Below are 27184 nucleotides of genomic sequence, written 5' to 3'. Positions count from 1 at the left end.
CATGATTAAAAATCTAGGAGTTGCACATCCTGGTAATCAGATGGATATGCTGGACAGAGGGGTAAAATATTGCTCATCTAAAACACTATGAAGCCTTTCCAGTATGATCACTCTTGGTATGCACTGAGTTAAATATCCTTAAATCTGAACAAAGGAACCATTAATCATAATAACTGTTTAATGTAAAACAACCTGTGAAGGTATCAAAAGAAATGCTTGCATTGCACAATCACAGGTAAAACAATATATATATAACTCTGCTACATACAGTTTTGAAGAAACTATCATAATAGATCCTGGACTGGTTGAGTTAATATTTATTGAGCTATTCATTTCAGTACAAAATAAAGAAGCAAGAACTTCAGAGTCGAACACTGAATCTCTCTGTGTGGCATAATGATACCCTTGGTCGAAATGTGTTCCTTGGAGAAACAGAGGTGGAAATGAATAATTGGGACTGGAGCAATAACACACTAAACTGGTGCAACTTGCAGCCCAAGGTAACAATTGCCTTTTGCATAAGGTGTATATTTTTTAATCATACAATCAACAAAAATCAGTCCTCTTGAGTCAGTTGGTTTTAATCATAAATTCTTGGAAAATGGTTTAAATGCAAAATTTCAGTGAGCCCCAAAAGTGTATAAATGGGAGCACAGTATTATCCTGCAGTGTGACTCTTAAACCCTGATTTTGATGTGGGCTGGGAATTGGGTGGGTGGGGGCTGAGACATGTGACAATCTGTCCTGACCTCAACAATGGAAAGCAGTAGCTGGCCAGCAGTCTGCTGAGAAATGTCAGGCAGCAAGAGGCTACCACCAGAGAGGTCCCCAAGTGGGAGGGTGTTACGGGAATGCCTCATGCTTGGGATGGGGGAGGCAGGGTTGCATGTGGTCAGGCCAGGGGATTTAGCTTGTGGAACCTAGGCAGGACTCCTGATACACCTGGTTTCAAGAAGAAAGTGAAAAAAGAAATGTTAGGAATTGCTTCTTTGGGCTGCTTTTGGCCCTGCAAAATTCCTCAAATTAACAACAGGATACCAGGGGAATTGTTTGTACTGTGCTATTGCATTTATTTCTAAAACCATAAAGATTTAGATGCAGTTATCCACTCAGTTTTATATCAATGTACAATGATTTCAAATACACATTAAGGTGAGAATGATACCATAACTCAGAAGTTAAATCAATGCTCTGACTTCTGAGCATGCTAAAGAAAATGCCATGAGAGCACCTGTACTTGGAAGTTTCATATCACTTGCAGATTGCAGTATAATTCCAACAGCAAAATGCTATGGATGTTGGAAATATGAAATACAGTTAAAAACAGAAAATTCTGGAAAGGCTCAACTGGCCAGACACAGAGAGAAACAAGAGTTAGCGTTTCAGGTTGATAACCTTTCATCAGAATTGGAAAAAGAGGCAAGAGCTCTACTTGTCCAAAAAAATGCCATGGAAGCCATTAGAAGAATGAGAGGTGATCTCATTGAAACGTACAAGATTCTGAAGGGCCTTGACAGGTTAGACACTGAAAGGTTGTTTACCCTGGCTGGGGAATCTAGAACATGGGGCACCAACTCAGGAAAAGAGGTCGTTCATTTAGGACTGAGATGAGGAGAATTTGCTTCGCACAGTGGCTGTGAATCTTTCGAATTGTCTATTCCAAAGGGTTGTGGATGCTCCATCGTTGAATATATCCAAGCCTGAGCCAGATAAATTTTTTTGGTCTCTCAGGGAATTAAGGGATATGGGCAGTGGGAGGGAAAATGGAGCTGAGGCAGAAGATCAGCCATGATCACAGAATCACAGAAGTGTTACAGCACAGATGGAGGTCATTCAGCCGTCGTGTCTGCGCTGGCTCTCCGAAAGAGCAATTTACCTAGCGCCACTCCCCCGCCTTCTCTCCTTAGCTCTGCACATTCTTCCTTTTCAGATAACAATCCAATTCCCTGTTGAATGCTTCGATTGAATCTGCCTCCGCCATACTCTCGGATAGTGCATTCCAAATCCCAACCACTCACTTCATGAAAACGTTTTTCCTCATGTCGCTATTGCTTCTTTTGCCAATTACCTTAAAGCTGTGCCCTCTTGTTCTCGATCCTTCCACCAATGGGTACAGTTTTTCCCTATCTACCCTGTCCAGACTCCTCACTGTTTTGACTACCTCTACCAAATCTCCTCTCAATCTTCTCTTCTCCAAAGAAAACAATTTCAACTTCTCCAATTTCTCTATTTAACCTTTTCTGCACTCTCTCCAATGCCTTCACATAGAGTCATAGAGTTATACAACACAGAAACAGACCCATCGGCCCATCTTTCCTAAAGTGCGGCACCCAGAACTGGACACAATACTCCAGTTGAGGCCGAACCACATAGTGTTCTATACAAGTTCAACATAACTTCCTTGCTATTGTACTCTATGCCTCTATTAATGAAGCCTAGGATGCTGTATGCTTTATTCATGGCTCTCTCAACCTATCCTGCCACCTTCAATGATTTAAGCACATATACACTCAGGTCCCTCTGCTCCTGCACCCCCTTTAGAATTGAACCCTTTATTTTATATTGTCTCTCCGTGTTCTTCTGACCAAAATGAATCACTTCACACTTCTCTGCATTAAATTTCATCTACTTGTTTGTGAAACCATTGCAGATGCTCTTACTGATCTTCTAAGGTTCTCTCAATTCAGTAAGTGTTCCTTTGGATTGGAAAATTGTACATGCCACTCTGCTATTTAAGAAAGGTGAGAGAGAGAAAACAGGGAATTATACTCCCATTAGGCTAACATCTGTTGTCGGGAAATTATTAGAGTTTATAATTAAGGATATAGTAACTGAAGGTGTTGAAACTTTTCAGCTGATTGGAGTCAGCCATCGTGGATTTGTAAATGGTATGTCGTGCCTGATGAAACTGATTGAATTTTTTGAAGGTGTGACTAAAGTAGTGGACAGGGGAATGTCTATGGATGTTATTTACATAAACTTCCAGAAGGCATTTGATAAAGTCTCTCATAAGAAACGGTAATCTAAAGTTGAAGGTCATGAAATTGAAGGCAAATTATTGGTCTGGCTAGGAAATTGGCTGACTGGCAGGAGACAGAAAGTAGGGATAATGGGTAGGATGTGACTAGTGGTGTCCCACAAGGATCTGTATTGGAGCCTCAACTATTCACAGTATTTATTAATGACATAGATGATGGGATAAAAAGCTTAACCAGCTGATGATACAAAAATAAGTGGCATGTTAAGCAGTGTCCTTAGCCAAGCAATCAGACAAAATTTGTTATGTGCCCCCTGCCCGCCCTCCCCCACCACACAGAAAGGTTGGACACCCTTGTTTCAAGCCTTTAACCGTGTATTTTAAAATAACTTAGCAGCTAGGTTATTTTAAAACACATGTTTAAAGGCATGTTTTATGTAAACTCATTTTGAAATAGCAAAAGTCACTTAGGGAATGTCTCGATTTCTATGCTCTGGCACGTATTACTTTTACTTGGGACATGTTGAAAGTTACTGGACTTTTTACAGAATCACAGAATAATACAGTGCAGAAGAGGCCCTGCGCCCATCGAGTCTGCACCAATGCATTAAAACACCTGATCTGTCTACCTAATCCCATTTGCCAGCACTTGGCCCATAGTCTTTCTATATAAATGCCACAATTCCACTGCTTTCCATTTGGAATCACATTGTTCCAGACTTGTATTAAGGGGAAATCAGGCACAAAAATCCAAGGAATTTCCAAAAGTTAGCACTCATGAATACAAGAGTACAATGTATTAGGGCTGAATGAAGTTGGTGAAAATAGGATGCTGCTGACCCATATACAAGAGTTAGTAAATACAATGTAATGGATATCTTTAATAAATCTTAATCTATGATGAACTCTGTATGACTCCTTAACAAAATCCATGCTGCATTTGCAGTTTAAAAACTGTTGGGGGAAGACATAGTAAAAATTTGTGTTGTTTCAATTACCATGTTAGAAACACAGTCATTAACTGATTTTTTTTTTGCTGAGAATTGGATTAAAGGACAAGCTTTACAAGTCTTCAATGATCAATAACTACAATGTGCCTAAGTTACCATCTAGTTTGAGGGCAGATAACCTGAGTGACCAATATCATTTGCAAGTTATCTGTATCATATAATTACATTACAAATGCACATTTGTTAACAGGTAAGAGATTTGGCTTGGACATAAATTGGTTAGTCTGGAATACAATCTTACAGATAGTGACTAAATATTTTGTAATTGAATAATACATGCAGTAACAACTGCTCAACTTTTGCAGAAAAGCTTTTTGTTAATAATTATCTTGAGAGCTGAATCAGAATCGACAGTGATAGACTGAGATATAGACATGTTAATTTAGGATAATCACTTTTTTGAAAGCCCATGTACACCACATCAACAACATTGCCCTCATCAACCTTGTCTGTTACCTCCTCAAAAAACTCCAGCAGGTTAGTTAAACATGATTTTCCCGTAAGAAATCCATGCTGGCTTTCCTTAATTAACTCGAGTTGCCTCCATTGCGTGTTGGACAGAAGGTCAGAGTGATGTACCCACAAGAGAAGACATGGTTCCCTGCAGAAGTGTCAAAGATCTGTAACAAGCCCAGTCATATGAGGTAACCACCCCAAATGGAGCACAGTTGAGGAGGACTAGATGTCAGCTTAGAGAGTTATTCAACAGCATCATACCTGACACATCTTTAACGTCAAGAACACATTCACATTCAAGTTCTGAGAGCAGAGTTAAGGAAGAAGACATGCACAACACTCAAGTTATTGGAGGAACTGAAGGGTGCTATTTATTTGCAATTGGATTTATCTAATTTTGTCAGTAGCTTTGGTAAGCAAATGACATTTTGTCCATGAGAGATTCTGTTGTTTCTGTATTTTAGAATCCAGGACCTAATTTAACAGCCTGTCAAGATTAATAAACTAGTCTTGGCTACCTACAGTTAATCTTTCTCTCTCTCCTGTCCTAATCTGCTTTACTGTTTTACATGACTCTTTTGAAGTACTATCTGCTCCATCCTTTTAAATTTTCCTGATTTGGAGACCACTGCCCTTTTGTTGTCTGCCCTGCCTTCAGGCACATATTACAAGCAGGTGGAGAAGTTGCACAAATATTGACCATGAATGAAATTGTCTTGTGACAACAGCAGTGTAAGAAATGGGCAGTCTTCCTGTTGCTGATTTTTCTACTGCCTCACCTCAATGACCACAATAACAATCCTCTCCTTGAGTTTTATGATTTATTGGGTGAGTTTGCACCCCTGACACAGTGTGGATCCACAGAGGTAATCTGATAAGGTCCATCTACCATCCCGTGGCATGGTGTAGTTAGCTCTATTCTGTCAATAAAAGTAATTTGCATTGGCATTGCATACTACTTTTCTTGCTAGCTAGCTAATACATTTGTGCTACTCTCCATTGATGTTTGTATGCTTAGCTGCCTTATTTATAGGGAGAAATGTGTTTTAAATAGGGCCGTGTTTTTATGGCATTAGATTGGCTGTACACTCTAGATACAGATTAATTGTCCCCATGTCCGTGGCTGAGTCAATAATTTTGCCAAATGTCCAAGATGCAACATGTCAGTGCCTATTCCTGGTCCACCAGTTGAATATTGCAGTATTAAATATTACAGTATAATTGTAGTGTAAACTGTTGGAGGTGTCTATAGTGGTAATATGTACCAAAAACATCTGAATAATTAGAATATATTTATACTGGGGACTGCCACCTTTGTCTAATGTAATGCAACTTGTATACACTTTCAGCTGTCCAGTCTACCTGAAGGAAACATCAATCAAGGAGATATCTGTGTGGCACTCAAGTATATTCCAGCAGAGTCAATAGGTAATCTTTCTTTCATTGGTAACATTCAGATCAGTGTCTCCAATCAAACATTATTTAAACCATGTGGAAAACCCTTACAATTTCCCTATATTCCCTGGAGTTTAGAAAAATGAGAGGTGATCTAATTGAAACATATAAAATTCTTAAAGGGCTTGACAGGGTAGATGCTGAGAAAATGTTTCCCTTGGCTGGAGAAGCTCGAACACAGGGTTAGACTCAAAATAAGGAGTTGGCTATTTAGGACTGAGATGAGGAGAAATTTCTTCACTCAAAGGCTTATGGATCTTCGGAATTCTCTACCGCAGAGAATCATGGATGCTCAGTCATTGAGTATATTCAAGACAGAGGCTGATAGATTTTGGGGTACTAAGGAAATCAAGGGATATGGGGATAGTGCAGAAAGGTGGAGTTGAGGTAGAAGATCAGCCATGATCTTATTGAATGGCAGATCAGGCTCAAAGGGTCATATGGCCTACTCCTGCTCCTATTTCTTATTCTTATGATTTCACTTTTCAAAAATACTATACATGGAATTAGTCGACCAGTGTGAAAACTATTTTGGTTCAGGACACGTGGGTCTGCAGGAAGATAAGCAAGACTTTACCTTATGTATAATATAAAGTTTAGACCACAATAAACTTAGTGTAACAGTTTCTCTCCCCCACTCAAAAATGCATTACTAGTATCTAGCAATGCAGTTTAATTATCATAGCGGAATTATAATTGCTTCAGGTTACAAGATAAATCCCCAGGGCCTGATGGTCTGCATCCCAGAGTACTTAAGGAAGTGGCCCTAGAAATAGTGGATGCATTGGTGGTCATCTTTCAAGATTTTTTAGACTCTGGAACAGTTCCAACAGATTGGAGGGTAGCTAATGTAACCCCACTACTTAAAAAGGGAGGTAGAGAGAAAACAGGGAATTATAGACCAGTTAGCCTGACGTCAGTAGTGGGGAAAATCCTATAGTCTATTCTCAAAGATTTTATAGGAAAGCAGTTGGAGAATAGTGGTCGAATCGGACGGAGTCAGCATGGATTTATGAAAGGGAAATCATGCTTGACAAATCTACTAGAATTCTTCGAGGATGTAACTAGTAGAGTTGATGAGGGGGAGCCAGTGGATGTGGTTTATTTGGACTTTCAGAAGGCTTTCGACAAAGTCCCACATAAGAGGTTAGCTTGTAAAATTAAAGCGCATGGGATTGGGGGTAGTGTATTGCGATGTAGAGAAAATTGGTTGGCAGACAGGAAACAAAGAGTAGGAATAAAGGGGTCTTTTTTCGAATGGCATGCAGTGACTAGTGGGGTACCGCAGGGATCGGTGCTAGGACCCAAGCTATTCACAATATATATTAATGATTTAGATGAGGGAACTAAATGTAATATCTCCAAATTTGCAAATGATACAAAACTGGGTGGGAGGGTGAGTTGTGAGGAGGATGAGGAGAGGCTTCAGGGTGATTTGGACAAGTTGAGTGAGTGGGCAAACGTAAGGCAGATGCAGCATAATGTGGATAAATGTGAGGTTATCCACTTTGGTAGCAAAAACAGGAAGGCAGATTATTATCTGAATGGCTATAAACTGAGAGAGGGGAATATGCAGTGAGACCTGGGTGTTCTCATACACCAGTCACTGAAGCTAAGTGCGCAGGTGCAACAGGTGGTAAAAAGGGCAAATGGTACGTTGGCCTTCATAGCGAGAGGATTCGAGTACAGGAGCAGGGATGTCTTGCTGCAATTGTGCAGGGCCTTGGTGAGGCCACAGCTGGAATATTGTGTGCAGTTTTGGTCTCCTTATCTGAGGAAGGATGTTCTTGCTATAGAGGGAGTGCAGCAAAGGTTTACCAGACTGATTCCTGTGATGGCAGGACTGATGTATGAGGAGAGATTGAGTCGGTTAGGATTATATTTGCTGGAGTTCAGAAGAGTGAGGGGGGATCTCATAGAAACCTATTCTAACAGGACTTGACAGGGTAGATGCAGGAAGGATGTTCCTGATGGTGGGGGAGCCCAGAACCAGGGGTCATAGTCTAAGGATACGGGGTAAACCTTTCAGAACTGAGATGAGGAGAAATTTCTTCACCCAGAGAGTGGTGAGCCTGTGGAATTCGCTACCACAGAAAGCAGTTGAGGCCAAAACATTGTACGTTTTCAAGAAGGAGTTAGATATCGCTCTTGTGGCAAAAGGGACCAAAGGATATGGGGAGAAAACGGGAACAGGTTACTGAGTTGGATGATCAGCCATGATCATAATGAATGGCGGAGTAGGCTCGAAGGACCGAATGGCCTACTCCTCCTATTTTCTATGTTTCTATGTAAGATGATGCTTATTTGTGACCCTCCCTGAAATACTCCCTGCACCAATATAATGACATTCAAGGTTAAGAGGAAACTTTATTAGAGAGACAAGATGATGCAATTGATTAAGTCACTAATTTTGTAGAGAAAACAGTATTAAATATAACCAAGAAAGAAAGATTGGAAATTCTGTCTTGTAGTGCAATTAATTTTGTTCAGAATCTAAATATAATCATTTGTTCTCTCATCTTCCCTCCGCCATGCCTGTGAAAACTGGGCTGTTAAGTGAAATACAGGACAAAATTTTCCAAGTCCCTTGGAAGTGGGGGGATGCGTGGGGGAGGGGGGTTTGGGGGGGCAGGTGCTGGGAAAATAGGGGTGAGCCATGTTGGAACGGCTTCCCAATGCATTCCCGCTGCTGGGGAATTTTTCCAAGGGCAGGAATGTGGATCGGCTGCCTGCACCACGGAGGTGGGCAGCAAATTTAAATAACTAAGGCCACAATTAGGGGTAATTTTCAGCTCTCGCCGGCATTTTGCCAGCGGCGGAGTGGCCTCCTGCTGCAGGTGGAGGCCACCAGCTTAATGGAGGCAGCTTCCATGCGGCAATCCAGTGGGCTATCGGGGCCAGAGACTCCATCTCCAAAGAGGGGGCTGGGGGCGTCGAAGGCCTTTCTCCACTCCCCCTCCTCTCCACTCCAAAGGACCTCCCCCTTTGAAATTACTTTTACACTTCAGCGGGGGCTTTCACATTGAGCTGCCCTCACAGTCCCAGACCTGTGTCAGCAGCACCCACCTCTCAAATTGGGCTGCTAGCATTCAGAGCCCGCCCGCTGTCCTAAATTGGATGGCAAGCGTGGAGGCGACCAATTAGGAAACTTCTTTAGTAAGATTGCGCTGGAGGGCTTGCTTTCAACAAGTGCAACCTCGGAAACCCCATTTGGTCCCGACATTGGGGTCTGAAGCCCATAGACTGCATGTGTTGTGAATTGCTGGAAAAGCTGATGTCAAGAGCTTGGTTTTAAATCTTATCATTTAGTCATTCAGCTTATCTACATGAGAAAAACACAAGCTCATTCACTGAAGCTTCAGTGACAGATATTGCATATTCAAGTTTTCTTCAAGCAATCAATGGAGTTTGCAAGTTCTCCCTGTGTCTGCGTGGGTTTCCTCCGGGTGCTCCGGTTTCCTCCCACATGCCAAAGACTTGCAGGTTGATAGGTAAATTGGCCATTATAAATTACCCCTAGGATAAGTAGGTGATAGGGAAATATAGGGACTGGTGGGGATGTGGTAGGAATATGAAATTAGTATAGGATTAGTATAAATGGGTGGTTGATGGTCGGCACAGACTCGGTGGGCCGAAGGGCCTGTTTCAGCGCTGTATCTCTAAATAAAAATAAATAAATAAATAAATAAAAATGTATAACTGATAATGTGCAATTTATTGTAGCAGGGAATATACCACCTAATGGAGAAGTTCATATATGGCTGAAAGGAGCAACCAAATTACAGCCACTAAAGCCTGGTGGTGTAGACTCTTTTGTGAGATGGTAAGTTCTAGTGGAATTAGACCAGTATCATTTTTCTATGCTACTGCTATTTAGAAACCAGTATCATTTTTCTATGCTACTGCTATTTAGAAACATTAAAAATAACATGTAAGGAATAAATTTAAAATTATCTATGGCCATGCTCTGCATAACAGCACTAAATTCAGCTAAGAACTCTGCTGTAAAGGTTATAAGAGGATATTAAATTTTGAAGCTCCTTTTCCATTTAAAGGCACACTTTATTTGTTCTTGGGGTTTACAAAGATTGTAACATTGAACTCTGTTGATGCCTCCCTTTGAGAATTGATGCCTCCTTATGCATTATTGCTCAGAGAACTTTAGTATATTTTCTGTTGAGATTGTAAGGATTTCTCTAAGTATACCTCCTTCTATTTGCTCTCCCTCCAGCTCTGTTACTTCCTTCAGTTTGTCCTCTTCTTCCTTTTTTCAGTGTGGGATTAATAGACTGATGCCCAGTCTATGATGAAACAACTGAAATGCTGGAAGCCTCTTAACAGTTCAGAAGCTACAATAGTGACTTAAATGTGCTTTTAAATCCATTCAGGTGAAAAACCCACAAGTTATTGGAAGAGAAATGTCTCCAGAGCTGTATACCTTTAAATAGAAAAGCAAAAGAAAATACTGCAGATGCTAGAAATCTGAATTAAAACAGAAAATGCTGGTAATACTCAGCAGGTCATGCAGCATCTGTGAAGAGAGAAGCAGAGTTAACATTTCAGGTCGATGACCTTTCATCAGAACTGGGGCCAGTCCTGGAACTCTCTCCACAGATGCTGCCTGACTTGCTAAGTATTTCCAGCATTTTCTGTTTTTGTCCTTTTAAATAGAATTTGAAATGGCTTCCTCAGGATTTTTAACAACTTTAGTTGATTGGTGCAAGAAGAAAGTGTCATGAGTCAGGCAGTAAGGTCAGAAAATGGCATTGGCATCATAATGATGTCACTTGACACCAATTTAAATTTCTTTATGAGGCTCCTGCCTGTATCACTGGAAAATCACATTAGTTGTAAAATCAGTGATAACTGGGTGGGAGAAACTGACATTTTATTTTCTGTCTGTTACTGCCCTTTTTTTGAGCACAAATGGAGTAGTAAGGAGACCAGAATTGCTACCTCTGGTAATAAAGGAAATGTCACTGCATGATGGGGGGATCATTACAGGATAGAAAGCGAAGAGTAAGGATAAGTGGATATATTTTGGATTACTGGGAGTGGTATGTCCTAGAGATTTGTGCTGGTATCTATTGCATTCACATAGTGTATATAAATCATTGATATAATTCCTTATGTGTCCATGTCCAAAGTGTTCCAATGATACTAAATTAGGGGGCATAGCAAACTATGAGGAAGAATGAAATTTCAGGAAGAATTAGACTGATTAGCGAATGGGCAGTTAGGTAGCTGATACAATTTGATGAGGTGTGTATTTGGGGATGAAGAACAGAAAAAACAAGTATGCTCTCAGTGGTATGAATGTTAACAGAGTGGGGAAATAGAAAATTTCAAGGTACAGATACATTGTGCTTTAAAGGTGAAAATCAGATAAAGGCCATAAAAACAGTCTATGGGATTCTGGGTTTTATATATCATTGAATATAAAAGCAAATAAATTATGTTAAATGTGTATAAGACATTAGTTAAGCCACAGTTAAAGTATATTGTGCAGTATTAGGTACTCCATTACAGGAATGAAATCAGAACCATTGTGTTAATTGTGTATTAATGATGTTTGATTGTATGCAGGTGTTGGGCATTAACTGGGGATTCATTTGGCTCTTATAAATAGACACAGACTGAAACTATGCTGACAAAAGCAAAATATTGTGGATGCTGGAAATCTGAAATAAAGATAGAAAATGCTGGAAATATTGTGCAGGTCTGGTAGCATCTGTGGCGAGAGAAACATAGTTAGCGTTTCAGGTTGATAACTCTTCATCAGAGCTGGGAAAAGTTAGAAATGTAATAGGTTTTAAGCAGATGAAATGGGGAGGGTGGGAAAAGAACAAAAGGGAAGGTCTGTGATAGGGTGGAAGACAGGAGAGATTAAATGACAAAAGAGTTAGTCATGCAGGACCAAAGGGAGTGGTGATGGGACAAGAAAACAAACGAAGAAACAAAAGATGTGCTTAGAGCAAATGTGCTGCCATTTAAAAGCAAAAACAAGAGAAAAACCAAAACATGCAATAAAAGGAAACAATAATGGGAGCAGAGATTATGGGTCTGAAATTGTTGAACTCAACGTTGAGTCCACAAGGCTGTAAAGTGTCTAATTGAAAGATGAGGTGCTGTTCCTGAAGCTTACATTGAGCTTCATTAGAATACTGTAGTAGACTGAGAAAAGAGGGGTCAGCATAAGAGCAAGGTGGAGAATTAAAATGACAGGCTACTGGTAGCCCAGGCTCATGCTTGTAGATTGAATGGAAGTGTTCCGCAAAGCAGTCACCCAATCTGCATATGGTCTCAACACAACTCACTTTCTCCATATAAAAGGCATTGCTGTGGGTATCCGCATGGGTCCTAGCTATGCCTGCCTTTTTATGGGCTACGTGGAACATTCCTTGTTCCAGTCCTACTCCGAGGCCCCCTCCCTCACCTCTTTTTCAACAACATCGATGACTGTATCATTGCCGTTTTGTGTTCTTGTCCTGAACTGGAAAACTTCATCAACTTTGCTTCCAATTTCCATGCTTCTCTCACCTTCACATGGCCAATCTCTGACTCTTCACTTTCCTCCTTCAACTTCTTTGTCTCCATTTCTGTGGATATAGCATCGTTCATGACCTTCAGTCATCTCAAAGAGCTTTAAACCAATGAAGTAATATTGAAGTGTGGTCACTGTTGTACTGTAAGTAACGAGCAGCCTATTTGTGCACAGCAAGTGCCAGAGGAACGGATGTGCCTTTTTGGCCACAGAAGGAAAGCTCAGGTCTTGTCTGCCCCAGAGTCCCCACCCTTCTCTAATGACGGACCCCGTCCCCAGTGAGAGAGAGAGAGTCAGACAGACAGATTCCTGAAGGCTACTGGTCAGCATTTGCAAGTATTGTTCCTGTAAATATTTACCATGGTTTCCACCAAACAACTTGTGTCAAATATTCACTATAAAATCACTGACTTTTTAAAAATTTGTTTCATGGGATGTGGGCATCACTGGCAAGGCCAGCATTTGGTTCCCACCCCTAATTGCTCTCAAGAAGGTGGTGGTGAGCTGCCTTCTTGAACTGCAGCAGTCCATCTGGTGTGGATACACCCACAGTGCTGTTAGGGAGGAGTAGCAGGATTTTGATCTAATGAGAGTGAAGGAACAGCAATATATTTCCAAGTCAGGATGGTGTGTGGCTTGGAAGGGAACTTGCAGATGGTGGTGTTCCCATGTGTCTGCAGCCCTTGTCCTTTTAAGTGGAAGAGGTTGCGAGATTGGAAGGTGCTGTCAAAGGAGGTGCGTGAGTTGCTGCAGTGCATCCTGTAAATGGTACTCCCACAGCTACCTTGACTACACTTCCTCACACCCTGCTTCCTGTAAGTACTCCATTCCATTCTTCCACCTCTGTGACATCTGTTCTGATGAAGCAACCTTTCATACCAGTGCTTCTGATATGACTTGGGCACATATTATTTCTTGTTCTTTAAGTCCTTTGAAAAATGTTAATTCTATCATAGAGGTGATGCGAGTGTTTCAATTTTTACTTCCTCTCTGCTATAGAAACTCAAAGTTATGTTTTTAATACCAAAATTCTTCTATGGACAAGTAGAAAATGAATGATATGGCTCCTGTGAATTAGCAATTTTTCTTCTGCAGCTTACATAGAGCAGCATATTTTTTATGACTGCTTTTTTAATATATTGTGAATTGTTTCACATTTTGTGAAGCTATAGGAAAGCAATGAATACAGAATTTCATTAGTTTTATTTTATGCTTTCAAAATAGGTTTGTTCTGTCATGTATCTGCATAGTATAAGGGAGTTTGTGCACATTATACATATATTTTTTGCTTTTTTAACATCACCTGAATAGTTTGAGGTATCGTAAATATGTAAATATGCAAAATTTGGACCTCAACAAAATTCATTGGATGCGGGAAGCACAGCTTGAAAACAAATGTATAGCTGTAGAAATTGTTTAATACTGAACCAAGTAAGATCTGAAGCTGTTGACTGTCATTTTCTTTTTTACTTTTTTTCTTCTAGTTATATTTTACCAGATACCAGTAAGAAGAGCAGACAGAAGACCCGAGTAGTCAAAAAAACTCTTAATCCGATCTACAACCACACCATGGTATATGATGGATTCAGGTTGGATGAAATAATAGAGGCCTGTGCAGAACTATCTATCTGGGACCATGAAACTTTTACCAATCAGTTTCTAGGGGGAATTCGCCTTAATCTAGGCACAGGTATGAAAAGTTTGAATTGTAATTTTCTGTCTACCATTTACTTAAAACAAATTGTAATGTTGTGGAAGGGAGGAGTTTAGATACCTGACATACAGAGGCAATGTTTGCAAATATTCTCGAATATATTTCACAGTTCAATCACTGCTTTATCCGCAATAAGTTTAAAATGTACTAGGGTACTTACTGCATAGCTGAAAATAACTATTGTCCCTATCCTCTTGATGTGGCCAATGAGGGTTAGAGCTTTTGAAAGGCATTTTTCCTTTGGGAAACTGTTTCCTGTTTCATGGTTACGTTGCAGCAGATTACACGGCTGTTTGATGCAAACTATAGAAAGTCCCAATTTCCCAGTCTTGCTTGCTATTAATTAAAGTCATCATTGAAACAGCTGATTACAAAATTGTGTATACATCCTAATGTTTGCCATTTGTGTGTGCCATTTTACTTTTAAAAGGTCCAAGTTAAATTTAGTTTTCTGATTGTTTTGTGTGACTTTGCGCTCATTGGTAGGAGGGATAATGCGCTCCTGGGTCAGATATACTATAGGCTAGATGCAGAGTAAATCACCCTCTTTACTGCCACATCAATGTCTTGTGGCAATCTCAGATCAACCCTACTGCACCACGGAGATATTTTCCCCTTCTCACAGAAGTCTTTGTGGTAAGGACTGCCAATTAGTGATAAATACTGGTCAGTTTGTTGTGTGAACAACCCATTGCCAAAGAACAAAGTTAAGCCCGGTCCAAAATCATTTCACTTGGGATCCTTACAACAATGAAGAGATTTTCATCCTTATTGCCTTGTGTTGGCTTTAAACCTAGATCACAATGGTGAAAGACAAGTGTTTTAACCAACTAAACCACATAATCTCCTTTTTTCCTGTCAATATGCTATGACAGTAACAGTAAATTCAGTTGTCAACCACATAAGCTTTCTATAACTCTAATAAAGGTGCTGTTGACACTTCAGTCTTTCTAAAGTTAAAATCAGTTGTGAAGTCTATTTGAAGTTCATATAAGATAGCATCAATTCCCCTCATTAATCTCTCTCATACAAGTAAAACTAATAAGCTTGCAAGTTTAATGCATTTAAAAAATACAGGACTAGTTACTTGAAGGGCAAGGAAAGCATATTTTACCTGAAGTGTTGCTAGGCTGCTCCAGTGGCATCACCAATGAGATGTCACAATCAAACCTTTGAAATAAATAGAAGCTTCAACTTAGCACTACTGTGGAACCTTCCAATCCCAAGAAGGAAAATCACTAGGAGAGGTTTCAGTAGTTGAGTTTGATGGTTGAGGCTGCATTCTCCTGTACGTTGATGTTGATTTCAATGTCAAACTGGAAACTCGTGCATTAGGGAATAATGATGATATTGATCAAGTGGTGGTTCAAGATGGTAATCAATCTCCAGCACAGAAATGGGCAATTAGGGCCAATTAATCTATGCTGGTGTTTATACTCCACATGAGTCTCCTCCATGCTAATTATGTCTTCCTTCCTGCCCCTATTCTCTATTCCCTTTTCCCCCATGTTTGTATTCAGCCTCCCCTTACACACATCAATGCTATTTGCTTTAACCACTTCATGTGACAAGTTCCACATTCTAACCACTCCCTGTAATAATTTACCTTCTCAAAGAGCACAGAGGTGTATTTTATTTTATTAAAATGAAATATGATGAGGATTCTATGTTGAATATCATACTTCCAACTATTATTCATTTCCTTTAAGATTGTTTTCCAATTTTCTTTTCTACAGGTACTAGCTATGGCCAAAATGTGGATTGGATGGACTCAAATGAAGAGGAGGCTGCTCTCTGGAAGGAGATGATGTCCAAACCTAATCATTGGGTGGAAGCAGTACTGCCTCTCAGGCCTACTATGACAAAAAGAAAGTGATTAGCTCTTTTTCGGTTACCTTCCCTTGACTTTAGGTGCTTTGATATAATTTTAATGATTTGCTAATGACCAGAAAAATATGATGTCTGCTTTGCTTTTTTCATTTAATTTCTGTTCTTTTTGAGAGGTGATGGGTTATAGAGACAGGCCAAAGTTTAAAAAAAATGAACAAGATGACGACTAAGTCAACAGGAGCATTTGGAGAATAATGAAGTACTTGGTGACTTCTCAGAAACTGACATATTTCTGAAGAGTGAAGTCATAAATATGCTTAGCATGAACATTTAAGAACTAAAGAAAAAAGATGTGGGGAATCTATAAAGCTAAAGAATGAAAAACTACAAGGATCAAGAATGTGGGAGGTTGGTATTATTACGAAAGTCAGTTTTGTACTCATCACTAAGTTGCCAAGAAAATGTCTAAAATTTTGAAACCATAAGTGCTTCATTACTAAAGCTGTTAGTGAAATGCCACATACAAAGTTGAAAAGATTGAATAAGTATGTATCATTTATTTTTAGGCTAATTATAATCAATGAACAAACTTTTTGGCATCCATTTTATACACATTTTGTTGTACCTTTACATATATCAAAATATTATAAATATTGTATTTAAAATTAAACACTGTGTTCATCTCTTGTTTTTGATCATGGTAAATATTTGAATGGGTAAACAATTCAAAATGAGTACAGGGTGGGTACACTTGAGTTCCTTCAGTCAAGAAAGATCCAACATTTAAAACAAATCTGAGAGCACAAGATTCAAAGTAACTTGAATCTCAAAGTTATTACACTAAAAACTGTTTTAAATTTTATATCCTGTAAGATAGGTAATGCCTAATGAACCTGATAGAACTTCTTGAAGAGGTGACGAAAGTAGTGGACAAGGGAATGTCTATAGACAATATTAATAAATTACCACATAAGTGACTGTTCATTAAAGTTAAAGCTCAAGGAATTAAAGGCAAATTATTGACCTGGTTAGGAAGTTGGCTGAGTAGCAGGAGACAGAGAGTAGGGATAATAGGAAGGTACTTAATTGGCAGGATGTGGCAAGTGGTGTTCTGCAAGAATCTCTAAATAGGCTTCAATTATATTGTATTTATTAACGACTTAGATGGTGGGATAGATAGCCACTTATCCAAGTTTGCTAATGACACAAAGCTAAGTAGCATTGTAAGCAGTGTAGATGGAAGAATAAAATTACAAAGAGATATTGTTAGATTAAGTGAATGTGCAAAATTGTGACAAGTGGATTTTAATGTAGGCAAATAGGGCGGCACAGTGGCACAGTGGTTAGCACTGCAGCCTCACAGCTCCAGGGACCCGGGTTCGATTCTGGGTACTGCCTGTGTGGAGTTTGCAAGTTCTCCCTGTGTCTGCGTGGGTTTTCACCGGGTGCTCCGGTTTCCTCCCACAAGCCAAAAGACTTGCAAGTTGATAGGTAAATTGGCCATTATAAATTGTCACTAGTATAGGTAGGTGGTAGGGAAATATAGGGACAGGTGAGGATGTTTGGTAGGAATATGGTAGTGTGGGATTAGTATAAATGGGTGGTTGATGTTCGGCACAGACTCGGTGGGCCGAAGGGCCTGTTTCAGTACTGTATCTCTAATCTAATCTAAAATCTAAATGTAAGGTAGTCCACTTTGGACAAAAAAGGATAGATCAGGGGTGGGGGAAGGAGTCTAGGACTGGGGACATAGTTTAAAAATTAGAGTCAGACCTTTCAGCATGAAATTAGGGAACACTTCTAAATGCAAAGGATGGTAGAAGTTTGGAGCTCGCTTCCATAAATGGCAGTTGATAATAGCTCAATTGTTAATTTTAAATCTGAGATGGATAGATTTTTGTCTATCAAATGTATTAAGGGATATGGGGCAAAGGTGAGTACATGGAGTTATATCACAGATCAGCAATGACCTCATTGAATGTGGAACAGGCTTGAGGGACTAAATGGCCTACTTCTGTTCCTATGTAGCATAATACTCTGATGATTGGAGATCATGTCCAGCAACAGATCGGACTGTAAAAACCTCCTGTACTCTGTGAAAGATGTTAGACAGAACTGTCCTCCCAATAAAGTGTCAGCCCATTTTAAGGCCTGCCGGGAGCCCAAGCTGCTCATAAAATGGCTCAAGTGGATGTGGCTACCTCCTCTGACCCATTTACATCTAACTCCACCCCAAATAATTACCAGTATTACATAAGTTGCAGGAGAAGGTGTGGGAAAGTCACCCTGTGCTGTTACTGAAGGTTGGTGTTACTGTGCCTACTTACAATTCTCTTTAGTACTTCAGAGCTATAGTCAGGATTTTTCGTGCTAGTCTTACTCAACTCTGCTCAAAGTCCTACTTTACACAGAGGACATGGATTTCCTAATGGGAATATCTCTTTTTATATTATGAAAATGAGGATATGGAAGAGGCAAGACTGGAGGTTCTCAAAAGTTACATATCGCAGAAGATTTCTCTTCCTGTTGCTCTCATACCACTACTATAAATTATAGAGAAAGAAAGTCTTACACTTTATTGATGATCAGTTCCCTAAAGTTTGACTTTTCCCCTTTTGTGCCCTTTCCAAGCTCATATTGTTCATGAGACCAACCTCCTGCTTGTTTCACCCCATTCCCATTAAAGTTCTTATCATCCAACTTTACTTCCGAACCCCAGGACAGCTGATATTGTAAATAGTTCCCTCTCCACATGCTCTTTCAAAACTGCAATCAACATTCTCCTCAAAAAGCCCATTGAATCCATTGTTGCAACCAGGTAAGAAAGGGGTCTAGGGGTTCCCTCTCAGCCTTTGGCTGGTTTGACGGTAATAGGGTATAATTTTTAAAACACTGTTTTTAGCTCCCCCTCAGTGAATCCTTGTTCACTGCTTTCCAAATGTAAGACAAAGAAATCAACCAGACAGGTTTTCTTAGATTTAAACAAGGAAAGTTGAAGTTTATTAATCTTAAACTCTAATTCGGTTAACGACTACGGATACACGACGCAACCAGGCTAGCATGAATACGTGATAAACATGCACGCAGATAGAGACAGAAAAGAAGCAAGAATGAAGGGGAAAAGTTTGAAGCAATAGCTGAAGGTCATTTACTATCCTTTGAGTTCAATGTAGAGTCTTTGATTGCAGTTAAATCTTGCCATTTCGTTGGGGCCCAGTGCACACTTTCAAACTTGTTTCGATGCAGATGTCTTCTCTCTTGAGGTTTAAGTGATTTCAGTGGATCTGGAAATTTGTGAGAGAGAGAGCGCCAGGGAAAGAGACCTTCCTTCTCTTTTGTCTTCAATGCAGTCTCTGTCTTCAAACTGTCCTGTGAGCATAATGCAAAAACCCTGGGCCAGCAGGTTAGTCATGTGACTAGTTTTTAAAAAAACTCTCCTGCGTTTTTGTGAATTCCTTTCATCTTAGCAAACACCTGCAGTGATGGGGGTGGGGGGTGGAAATGGAATGCTGGCTTGTTCCACCTTCAGTGTCTGTTGATCAAAATCCATTAGGGTTAATTGGATCAGGGAGCAGCTCCATTGTCTTTTCCAAGGCAACAGTCTCTTAGAATGCAATTTTTTCCAACTACTGCTGATCTCTTAACAATTCATCTCTTCATTCCAGCAACAGTTTAAAATGAATGTTTCATATGATGAAATTAATATGCCTAATTCGTGGCAGGTGGGGTCTTTATGACACCATCTTCATTCTCTTTTTTTCTTCTCCCAGGTTACATAGGACCATAGGAAGATAGGAACAGGAGTACGCCATTCAGCCCCTTGAGCCTGTCCCGACATTCAATGGGATCATGGCTGATCCGCAGCCTGACTCCATATACCTGCCTTTGGCCCATATCCCTTAATATCTTTGCTTAACAAAAATCTATCTATCTCAGATTTAAAATTAACAACTGTTCTAGCTTCAACTACTGTTTGTGGGAGAGAGTTCCAAACCTCTACCACCATTTGCGTGAAGAAGTGCTTCCTAACATCTCTCCTGAACGGTCTGGTCCTATTTTTTAGACTATGCTCCCTAGTTTTAGAATCTCCAACCAGTGGAAATAGTTTATCTTTATCTAGCCAATCAGATCACCCCTTAACCTTCTAAATTCTAGCGAAAACAGGCCTAATTTGTGTAATGTCTCCTTATAACTTTACCCCTGTAGTCCAGGTATCATTCTTGTAAACCTACATTGCACTCCCTCCAAGGCCAGTATATCCTTCCTAAGTTGTGGTGCCCAGAACTGCTCACAGTACTCCAAGTGGGGTCTAACCAAGGTTTTGAACAGCTGCAGCATAACCTCCGTGTCTTTATACTCCAATCCTCTAGCCTTCCATTAGCCTTTTTGATTATTTTCTGCACTTGCTCGTGGCATTTTAAAGATCTGTGCACCTGAACCCCCAAGTCTCTTTGGACATCCACTGTACTTAACCTCTTCCCATTTAGAAAGTACCCTGCTCTATCCGTTTTTGGTCCATAATGGATAACCTCACACTTGCCCGCATTGAAATCCATCTGCCACAGTTTTGCCCACTCACCTAGTCTGTCAATATCTCTTTGCAATTTTATGCTATCATCTAGACTGTCGACAATGCCGCCTAACTTTGTATCATCAGCAAATTTGGATATATGACTTACTATGCCATCATCCAAGCCGTTAATGAATAATGTGAATAATTGAGGCCCCAACACAGATCCCTGTGGGACACCACTAGTTACATTCTGCCAATCGGAGTACTTACCCATTATCCCCACTCTCTGTTGCCTACCACTCAACCAACTTTCTAACCATGTCAATAATTTGCCCTCAACTCCATGGGCTTCTACCTTAGTTAACAGTCTCTTATGTGGTACTTTATCAAATGCCTTCTGGAAGTTCATATAAATAACATCCATGGACACTCCCCTGTCCACTACCTTAGTCACCTCTTCAAAAAATTCAATGAGATTTGTCAGGCATGACCTTCCCGTCATGAATCCATGCTGGCTGTCCCTGATTAACTGAAATTTTTCTATGTGTTCAGTCACCCTATCCTTGATTATAGACTCCAGCAACTTGTCCACCACAGATGTCAGGCTAACTGGTCTGTAATTTCCTTGTTCCCCTTTCACCCTTCTAAAAAGATGGAGTGACATGTGCAAATTTCCAATCCAGAGGGACCACTCCTGAATCTAGGGAATTCTGAAAAACTATAGTTAGGGCATCTACAATGTGCTCCCCTATTTCCTTTAAGACCCTCGGATGGAAACCGTCAGGTCCTGGGGATTTCCCACTCTTTAGTTCCATTAATTTCCTTGTTACTGATGATTTACTTACGTTAATTGTATTAAATCCCTGTCCGCTATCGGCTATTAATTTTTTTGGGACTTCCAGCAAGTTATCCTCCTTTTCAACCGTAAATACTGAGGCAAAGTAATCGTTCAACATGTCTGCCATTTCCCCATTATCAATGACAATATCTCCATTTTCAGCTTTTAGTGGGCCTACATTGCTCTTGACCACCCGTTTTCCCTTTATCTAACTATAAAATTTCTTCTTATTGATTTTGATGTCCCTTGCAAGTTTCCTTTCATAATCTCTTTTAGTAGCTCTTATAAGCTGCTTTGTGACCCTTTGCTGGTTTTTGTATCGATCCCATTCGGCCGGATCTGTCCTGCGTTTTGCACTTTTGTAAGCCATTTCTTTTTGTTTTATGCTATCCCTAATCTCTTTAGTTGTCCATGGCTGTTTTTTCTGTGAAGTGGAGCTTTTTCCTCTCAGGGGTATATACTCGCTCTGTATTTCGTTAAATGTTTCTCTAAATATTCTCCACTGTTCTTCAGTTGTTTGACCCATTAACAGATCTACCCAGTTTACCGTGGACAGTCTCTGTCGCATCCCAGTAAAGTCAGCCTCACCCAAGTCTAAAATTCTAGTAGCTGATTCGTGCTTTTCACTTTCAAACGCTACCTTGAATTCGATCATGTTGTGATTACTATTTGATAAATGTTCACGCATAGTTAGGCTACTAATTAAATTTAGCTCATTACTCTTAACTAAATTTAATATTGCCTGTCCCCTTGTTACATCTAGGACATATTGCTGTAGGAAACTATCCTGGACACATTCCAGAAATTCACTACCTTTCTGACAGGTGCTAGTCTGCCTCTCCCAATCTATGTGTAAGTTAAAATCCCCCATTAATACTACTCTGCCTTTATTACACACTTGCCTAATTTGCGCATTTATGCAATCTAACACCTCAGAACTGCTACCAGGGGGTCTATACACAACACCCATCACAGTTTTCGATCCTTTTCTGTTCCTCAATTCCACCCATAAGGTCTCCACTGGATGCTTTCCCCTCATTATATCCTCCCTCACCAATGAGGTAATATTATTTCTAATCAGTAAGGCTACTGCACCCCCTCTGCCATTTTCCCTGTCCCTCCTGTACCTTTTTGGTTCTCCTTTTTAATTTAGCCCCTAGCTGCTCATATTCCCTCAGCTGAACCTCTAACCTCGTTCTACCTATATTGTTGGTACCTACGTGGACCACAACAACTGGATCTTTCCCCTCTCACTCCAAGTTACTCTGCAGCCCAGATGAGATATCTCGAACACTGGCACCAGGTAGGCAACAGAGCCTTCGGGACTCTCGATCCTGGCCACAGAGAACAGGGTCTATGTCCCTAACTATACTATCCCCGATTACGACTACATTTCTCTTTTCTCCCCCAACTTGAATGGCTCCCTGTACCACGGTCCTGTGGTCAGTTTTGCTCATCCTCCCTACAGTCTCTGCTGTCGTCCACACAGGGAGCAAGAATCGTGAACCTGTTGGACAAGGACAAGGGCTGAGGCTCCTGCAGCACTACCACCTGGATCCCTTTACCTGCCTCACTCATAGTCACACCCTCCTGTCCCTGACCACTGGCCGAATTCACGGTTAATCTAAGGGGTGTGACTGCCTCCTGAAACACAGCGTCCAGGTAACTCTCCCCCTCCCTGATGTATCGCAGTGTCCGAAGCTCAGACTCCAGTTCATCAACTCTGAGCCAGAGTTCCTCGAGCAGTCAACACTTGCTATAGATGTGTTCGCCAGGAACCACAATGGGGTCCACCAGCTCCCACATCATGCAAGTACAACACATCACCTGGCCCTGCATCTCTATTTTATTTAATTAGATTTTAATTTGATTTTTAAATTTCCGACTGGTCTTTAGTTTTTAATCTGTAAAATATTTCTCCTATTCACCTTTAATCTGAAATCAACTTAGAATAGGTAATTCAAATTAGCAGTTACTTACCAACCAATGAACTTACGGTTTTCCTGTGATGTCACTCTTTGTTTTTTTCCACTCTGTTTTTACTCCCTTAAATTACCCAAAACATTAGATTTACACTAGGAACCTTGATTCCATTCCCCCCCTCAAAAAAATACTACCTACTATATTAAAAAGAACTGTAGACCTTTCTCTTTCGTTACGAACCCAGCTATTTAGAGTTATTCCCGATAGCAGTTACTCACCAACCAATCGCCTTGCAGCTTTCCTGTGATGTCACTTGACTTTTTTTTTCAAAACTCCAGCGCGCCTGGACTGCTCCCGGAAGGTAATTCCCGCTGTCTGAGTGAACTCTCTCTCTCTCTCTCCCGGTCTCTCTATACTCCGGCTCCGCTCTCGCTGTTTCCCGCTGTCTGAGTGAACTCTCTCTCTCTCTCTCTCCCGGTCTCTCTATACTCCGGCTCCGCTCTCGCTGTTTCCCGCTGTCTGAGTGAACTCTCGCTCTCTCTCCCGGTCTCTATATACTCCGGCTCGGCTCTCGCTGTTTCCCGCTGTCTGAGTGAACTCTCTCTCTCTCTCCCGGTCTCTTTATGCTCCGGCTATGCTCTCACTGTTTCCTGCTGTCTGAGTGAACTCGCTCTCTCTCTCCCAGTCTCTTTGTGCTCTGGCTCCTCTCTCACTGTTTCCCATATGCTGAATTAACCCTCGCTCTCCCTCCCGGTCTCTCTGTGCCCTGGCTCCGCTCGCACTGTGTCCCGCTCGCTGAATGAACTCTCGCTCTGTCTCCCAGTCTCTCTGTGCCCTGGCTCCGCTCTCGCTGTGTCCCACTCGCTGAATGAACTCTCGCTCTGTCTCTCGGTCTCTTAGTGCCCTGGCTCTGCTCTTGCCGTGTCCCACTCGCTGAATGAACTCTCACTCTGTCTCCCAGTCTCTTTGTGCCCTGGCTCTGCTCTTGCTGTGTCCCACTCGCTGAATGAGTTCTTGAACACGTTTGCATCTCCCAAATGTGTGTTCACCTTTTCTACAATTTTGTATTTCAGTTGTTCCAATCAGTTATTTGTTCCTAACACAGCAATGAAACAAACCTAATCAGTCATAAATTTAATCCCTGATGACTGTAACCATGGTGCAGTATTCCTGCTCGTTCTTTCTGCAGCTTTTTACATGGCCCACCACACCATTCTCGGCTAATGACTTTGTTCCATTGTCTAGCTCAGTGGGATTACTCTTGGTTGGTTCTACTCTTACTTATGTGATCATGGCCAGAGCATCTCCAGCAATGGCTTCCCTTCCCACCCTGCACCATTACCTCTAGTCTCCCAAGGATCTACCATTAGCTCTATCTCTTGCTCATCTAACTGCTGCCCTTTGGCAACGTCATTCAGACATGGGCCCTGATATTTATTGAGAGGTGGGGAGAAAATGGGAAGCACATGCTTGGGGGAGCAGGGGGAGAATCTGGGAATGCAGAGGGAACTTGACAGGATCTCATTAGTATTGTTTACCCTGTTTCCCGGCTAGCAACCAGCCAGATCAACAGCGATTGTAGTGATATAGTAGTAAATCTAGTGATGTAGTAAATAATGGATAACATGGAGATCTTGCTAAATTTAACAGGAGGACCTCATTGAAATTTTTACTTGCCTATCCGGTCAGCAGCCAGGCAGATTGAGGCTCGCTGTTTTTTTTAACTCTGTATCTAACCCTGTTTTTTTTTGTTTGTTTTTTAAAATCTTTTTATAAAGTGGCCTTTATTCCTCAGGCCCCCTTTATATACATATTTATATTTTTAAAATAACTTTATTAAAAACAGATAAATAAACCAAACACTCAAATTAAAATGCCATTCACGGTGTCAACAATGCACTCCAGTCCCTGTGGTGCCCACCGGTCACTGAAGGCCTCAAGAGTTTTTTTTTTTAGTTTTTAGAGATACAGCACTGAAACAGGCCCTTCGGCCCACCGAGTCTGTGCCGGACATCAACCACCCATTTATACTAATCCTACACTAATCCCATATTCCTACCACATCCCCACCTGTCCCTATATTTCCCTACCACCTACCTATACTAGGGGCAATTTATAATGGCCAATTTACCTATCAACCTGCAAGTCTTTTGGCTTGTGGGAGGAAACCGGGGCACCCGGAGAAAACCCACGCAGACACAGGGAGAACTTGCAAACTCCACACAGGCAGGACCCAGAATTGAACCCGGGTCGCTGAAGCTGTGAGGCTGCAGTGCTAACCACTGCACCACTGTGCCGCCCAAGAGTACCGGCGGACACCACATGCTCCTTCACCAGGGACACCCGGATGCAAACGTAACCGCGGAAGAGGGGCAGGCAATCAGGAAGGCCTGCACTGGAAGGCTGCAGTCGGGGTGTCGATACAACGGGGGGGGGGGGGGGGGGGGAGAGAGACGTTGGTTGTGTGGAGAGCGTCGGTTATGGAGGAGGAGCTTGAGATCACGGAGTGTCCTGAGCATTGGCGGGGGATTTGGACTGTGGGGAAAGTGGGGGTGTCAGTTGATCACGGGGAGGGAGGCTGCTCGTGGCAGGTTATTTTGAGGGGCTGGGTGCAAGCATTCCTGCTCCGCTTAGTATACAAGCAGTGCTGGATTTGGCCATTCTCACCTCCCTTCAGGTTTTGGTGAAATATGGTCCAGAGCCAGTAAATGTAAAAGTGTGAGGCACGCAGCCTCATTAACATTTATATTACTGATCTGCCTTTTGCGACCAGGTTCCTTGCCTGCCTCACAACCTGCTCTGGTTCAACTGGAAGCAGGTGCATTTGCAACGGATTTCAGAGTATAAAGGAAGAAATAATAGGAGCTTGTCAGAAAGGTTTGGCGATAATCCTGGGGATTTTAATCTACACAGTGACTGGAAAAATCAGATGGGTAAAATTAGCCTAGATGAAGAGTTTATAGAATATTTTCAGGATAGTTTCTTAGAACAGCATGTTCTCAAGCCAACCAGAGAGCAGGCTATACTAGACCTGGTATTGTGCAACGAGATAGGATTAATTGATGACCTCATAGTGAAGGCAGCCCTAGGCAGCAGCAATCATAATATGATTGAATTTTACATTCAGTTTGAGGGAGAGAAGAGTGGGTCCAAGACTAGTATTTTAAACTTAAATAAGAACAATTATGAGGGCATGAAAGCAGAGCTAGCTAAAGTGAACTGGCAAATTAGGTTAATGGATAGGTCAATAGAGATGCAATGGCAGATATTTAAGGTGATATTTCAGAATACACAGAATAGATGCATTCCAACAAGAAAGAAAAATTCCAAGGTGAGGATCCACCATCAGTGGTTAACAAAAAAAAGTTAAAGATAGTATCAAACTTAAAGAAAAAGCATATAATTGCACAAAGATGGGTGGCAGGTCAGATGATTGGACAGAATATAAAGAACAACAACAAATGACTAAAAGGTTGTTAAAGTGGGAAAAATTAGAGTATGAGAGAAAGTTATCTAGAAATATAAAAACAGATAGTAGGAGTTTCTATAGATATTTAAAAAGAAAAGAGTTAACAAAATGAGCATTGTCCTATAGAAAGTTAGGCTGGGGAATTAATAAGGGAAAATAAGGAGATCGAAGATGAATTGAACAGGTATTTTGCATCGGTCTTCACTATGGAGGATACAAGTAATATCCCAGAAATAGGGGAAATGGAAGAGAGGGAGGAACTCAAGAAAATTACAATCACCAGGGAAGTGGTACTGAGCAAACTGTTGGAGCTGTGGGCTGACAAGTCCCCGGGTCCTGATGGACTTCATCTTAGGGTCCTAAAAGAAGTGGCTAGTGAGATAGTTGTTGCGTTGGTTTTAATTTTCCAAAATTCCCGAGATTCAGGGAAGGTTCCATTAGATTGGAAAATAGCC

General features: G+C 41.0%; 1 protein-coding gene across 6 annotated transcripts in view; it reads left to right on the top strand.

Moving 5' to 3' along the window:
* Positions 1 to 16606, top strand: part of LOC137359547 (synaptotagmin-like protein 2) — a 294080-nt gene extending 277474 nt beyond the window's left edge. For 5 of the 6 annotated variants that reach the window (XM_068025421.1, XM_068025423.1, XM_068025422.1 and 2 more), the window contains 5 exons: positions 339 to 500; positions 5793 to 5871; positions 9622 to 9721; positions 13927 to 14132; positions 15893 to 16606. In XM_068025421.1, coding sequence (XP_067881522.1) covers positions 339 to 500; positions 5793 to 5871; positions 9622 to 9721; positions 13927 to 14132; positions 15893 to 16032 — 687 coding nt within the window. In that variant the 3' untranslated portion in view covers positions 16033 to 16606. The remainder of the gene's footprint in view (positions 1 to 338; positions 501 to 5792; positions 5872 to 9621; positions 9722 to 13926; positions 14133 to 15892) is intronic. The other variant, XM_068025424.1, reaches the window with a different exon arrangement.
* The last annotated feature ends 10578 nt before the right edge of the window (positions 16607 to 27184 follow it).

Source organism: Heterodontus francisci, chromosome 3, assembly GCF_036365525.1.
Source record: "Heterodontus francisci isolate sHetFra1 chromosome 3, sHetFra1.hap1, whole genome shotgun sequence".
NCBI classification, from domain to species: domain Eukaryota; kingdom Metazoa; phylum Chordata; class Chondrichthyes; order Heterodontiformes; family Heterodontidae; genus Heterodontus; species Heterodontus francisci.
Note: the sequence above shows the minus strand (reverse complement) of the source record. Positions and strands in the feature narration are given on the sequence as shown.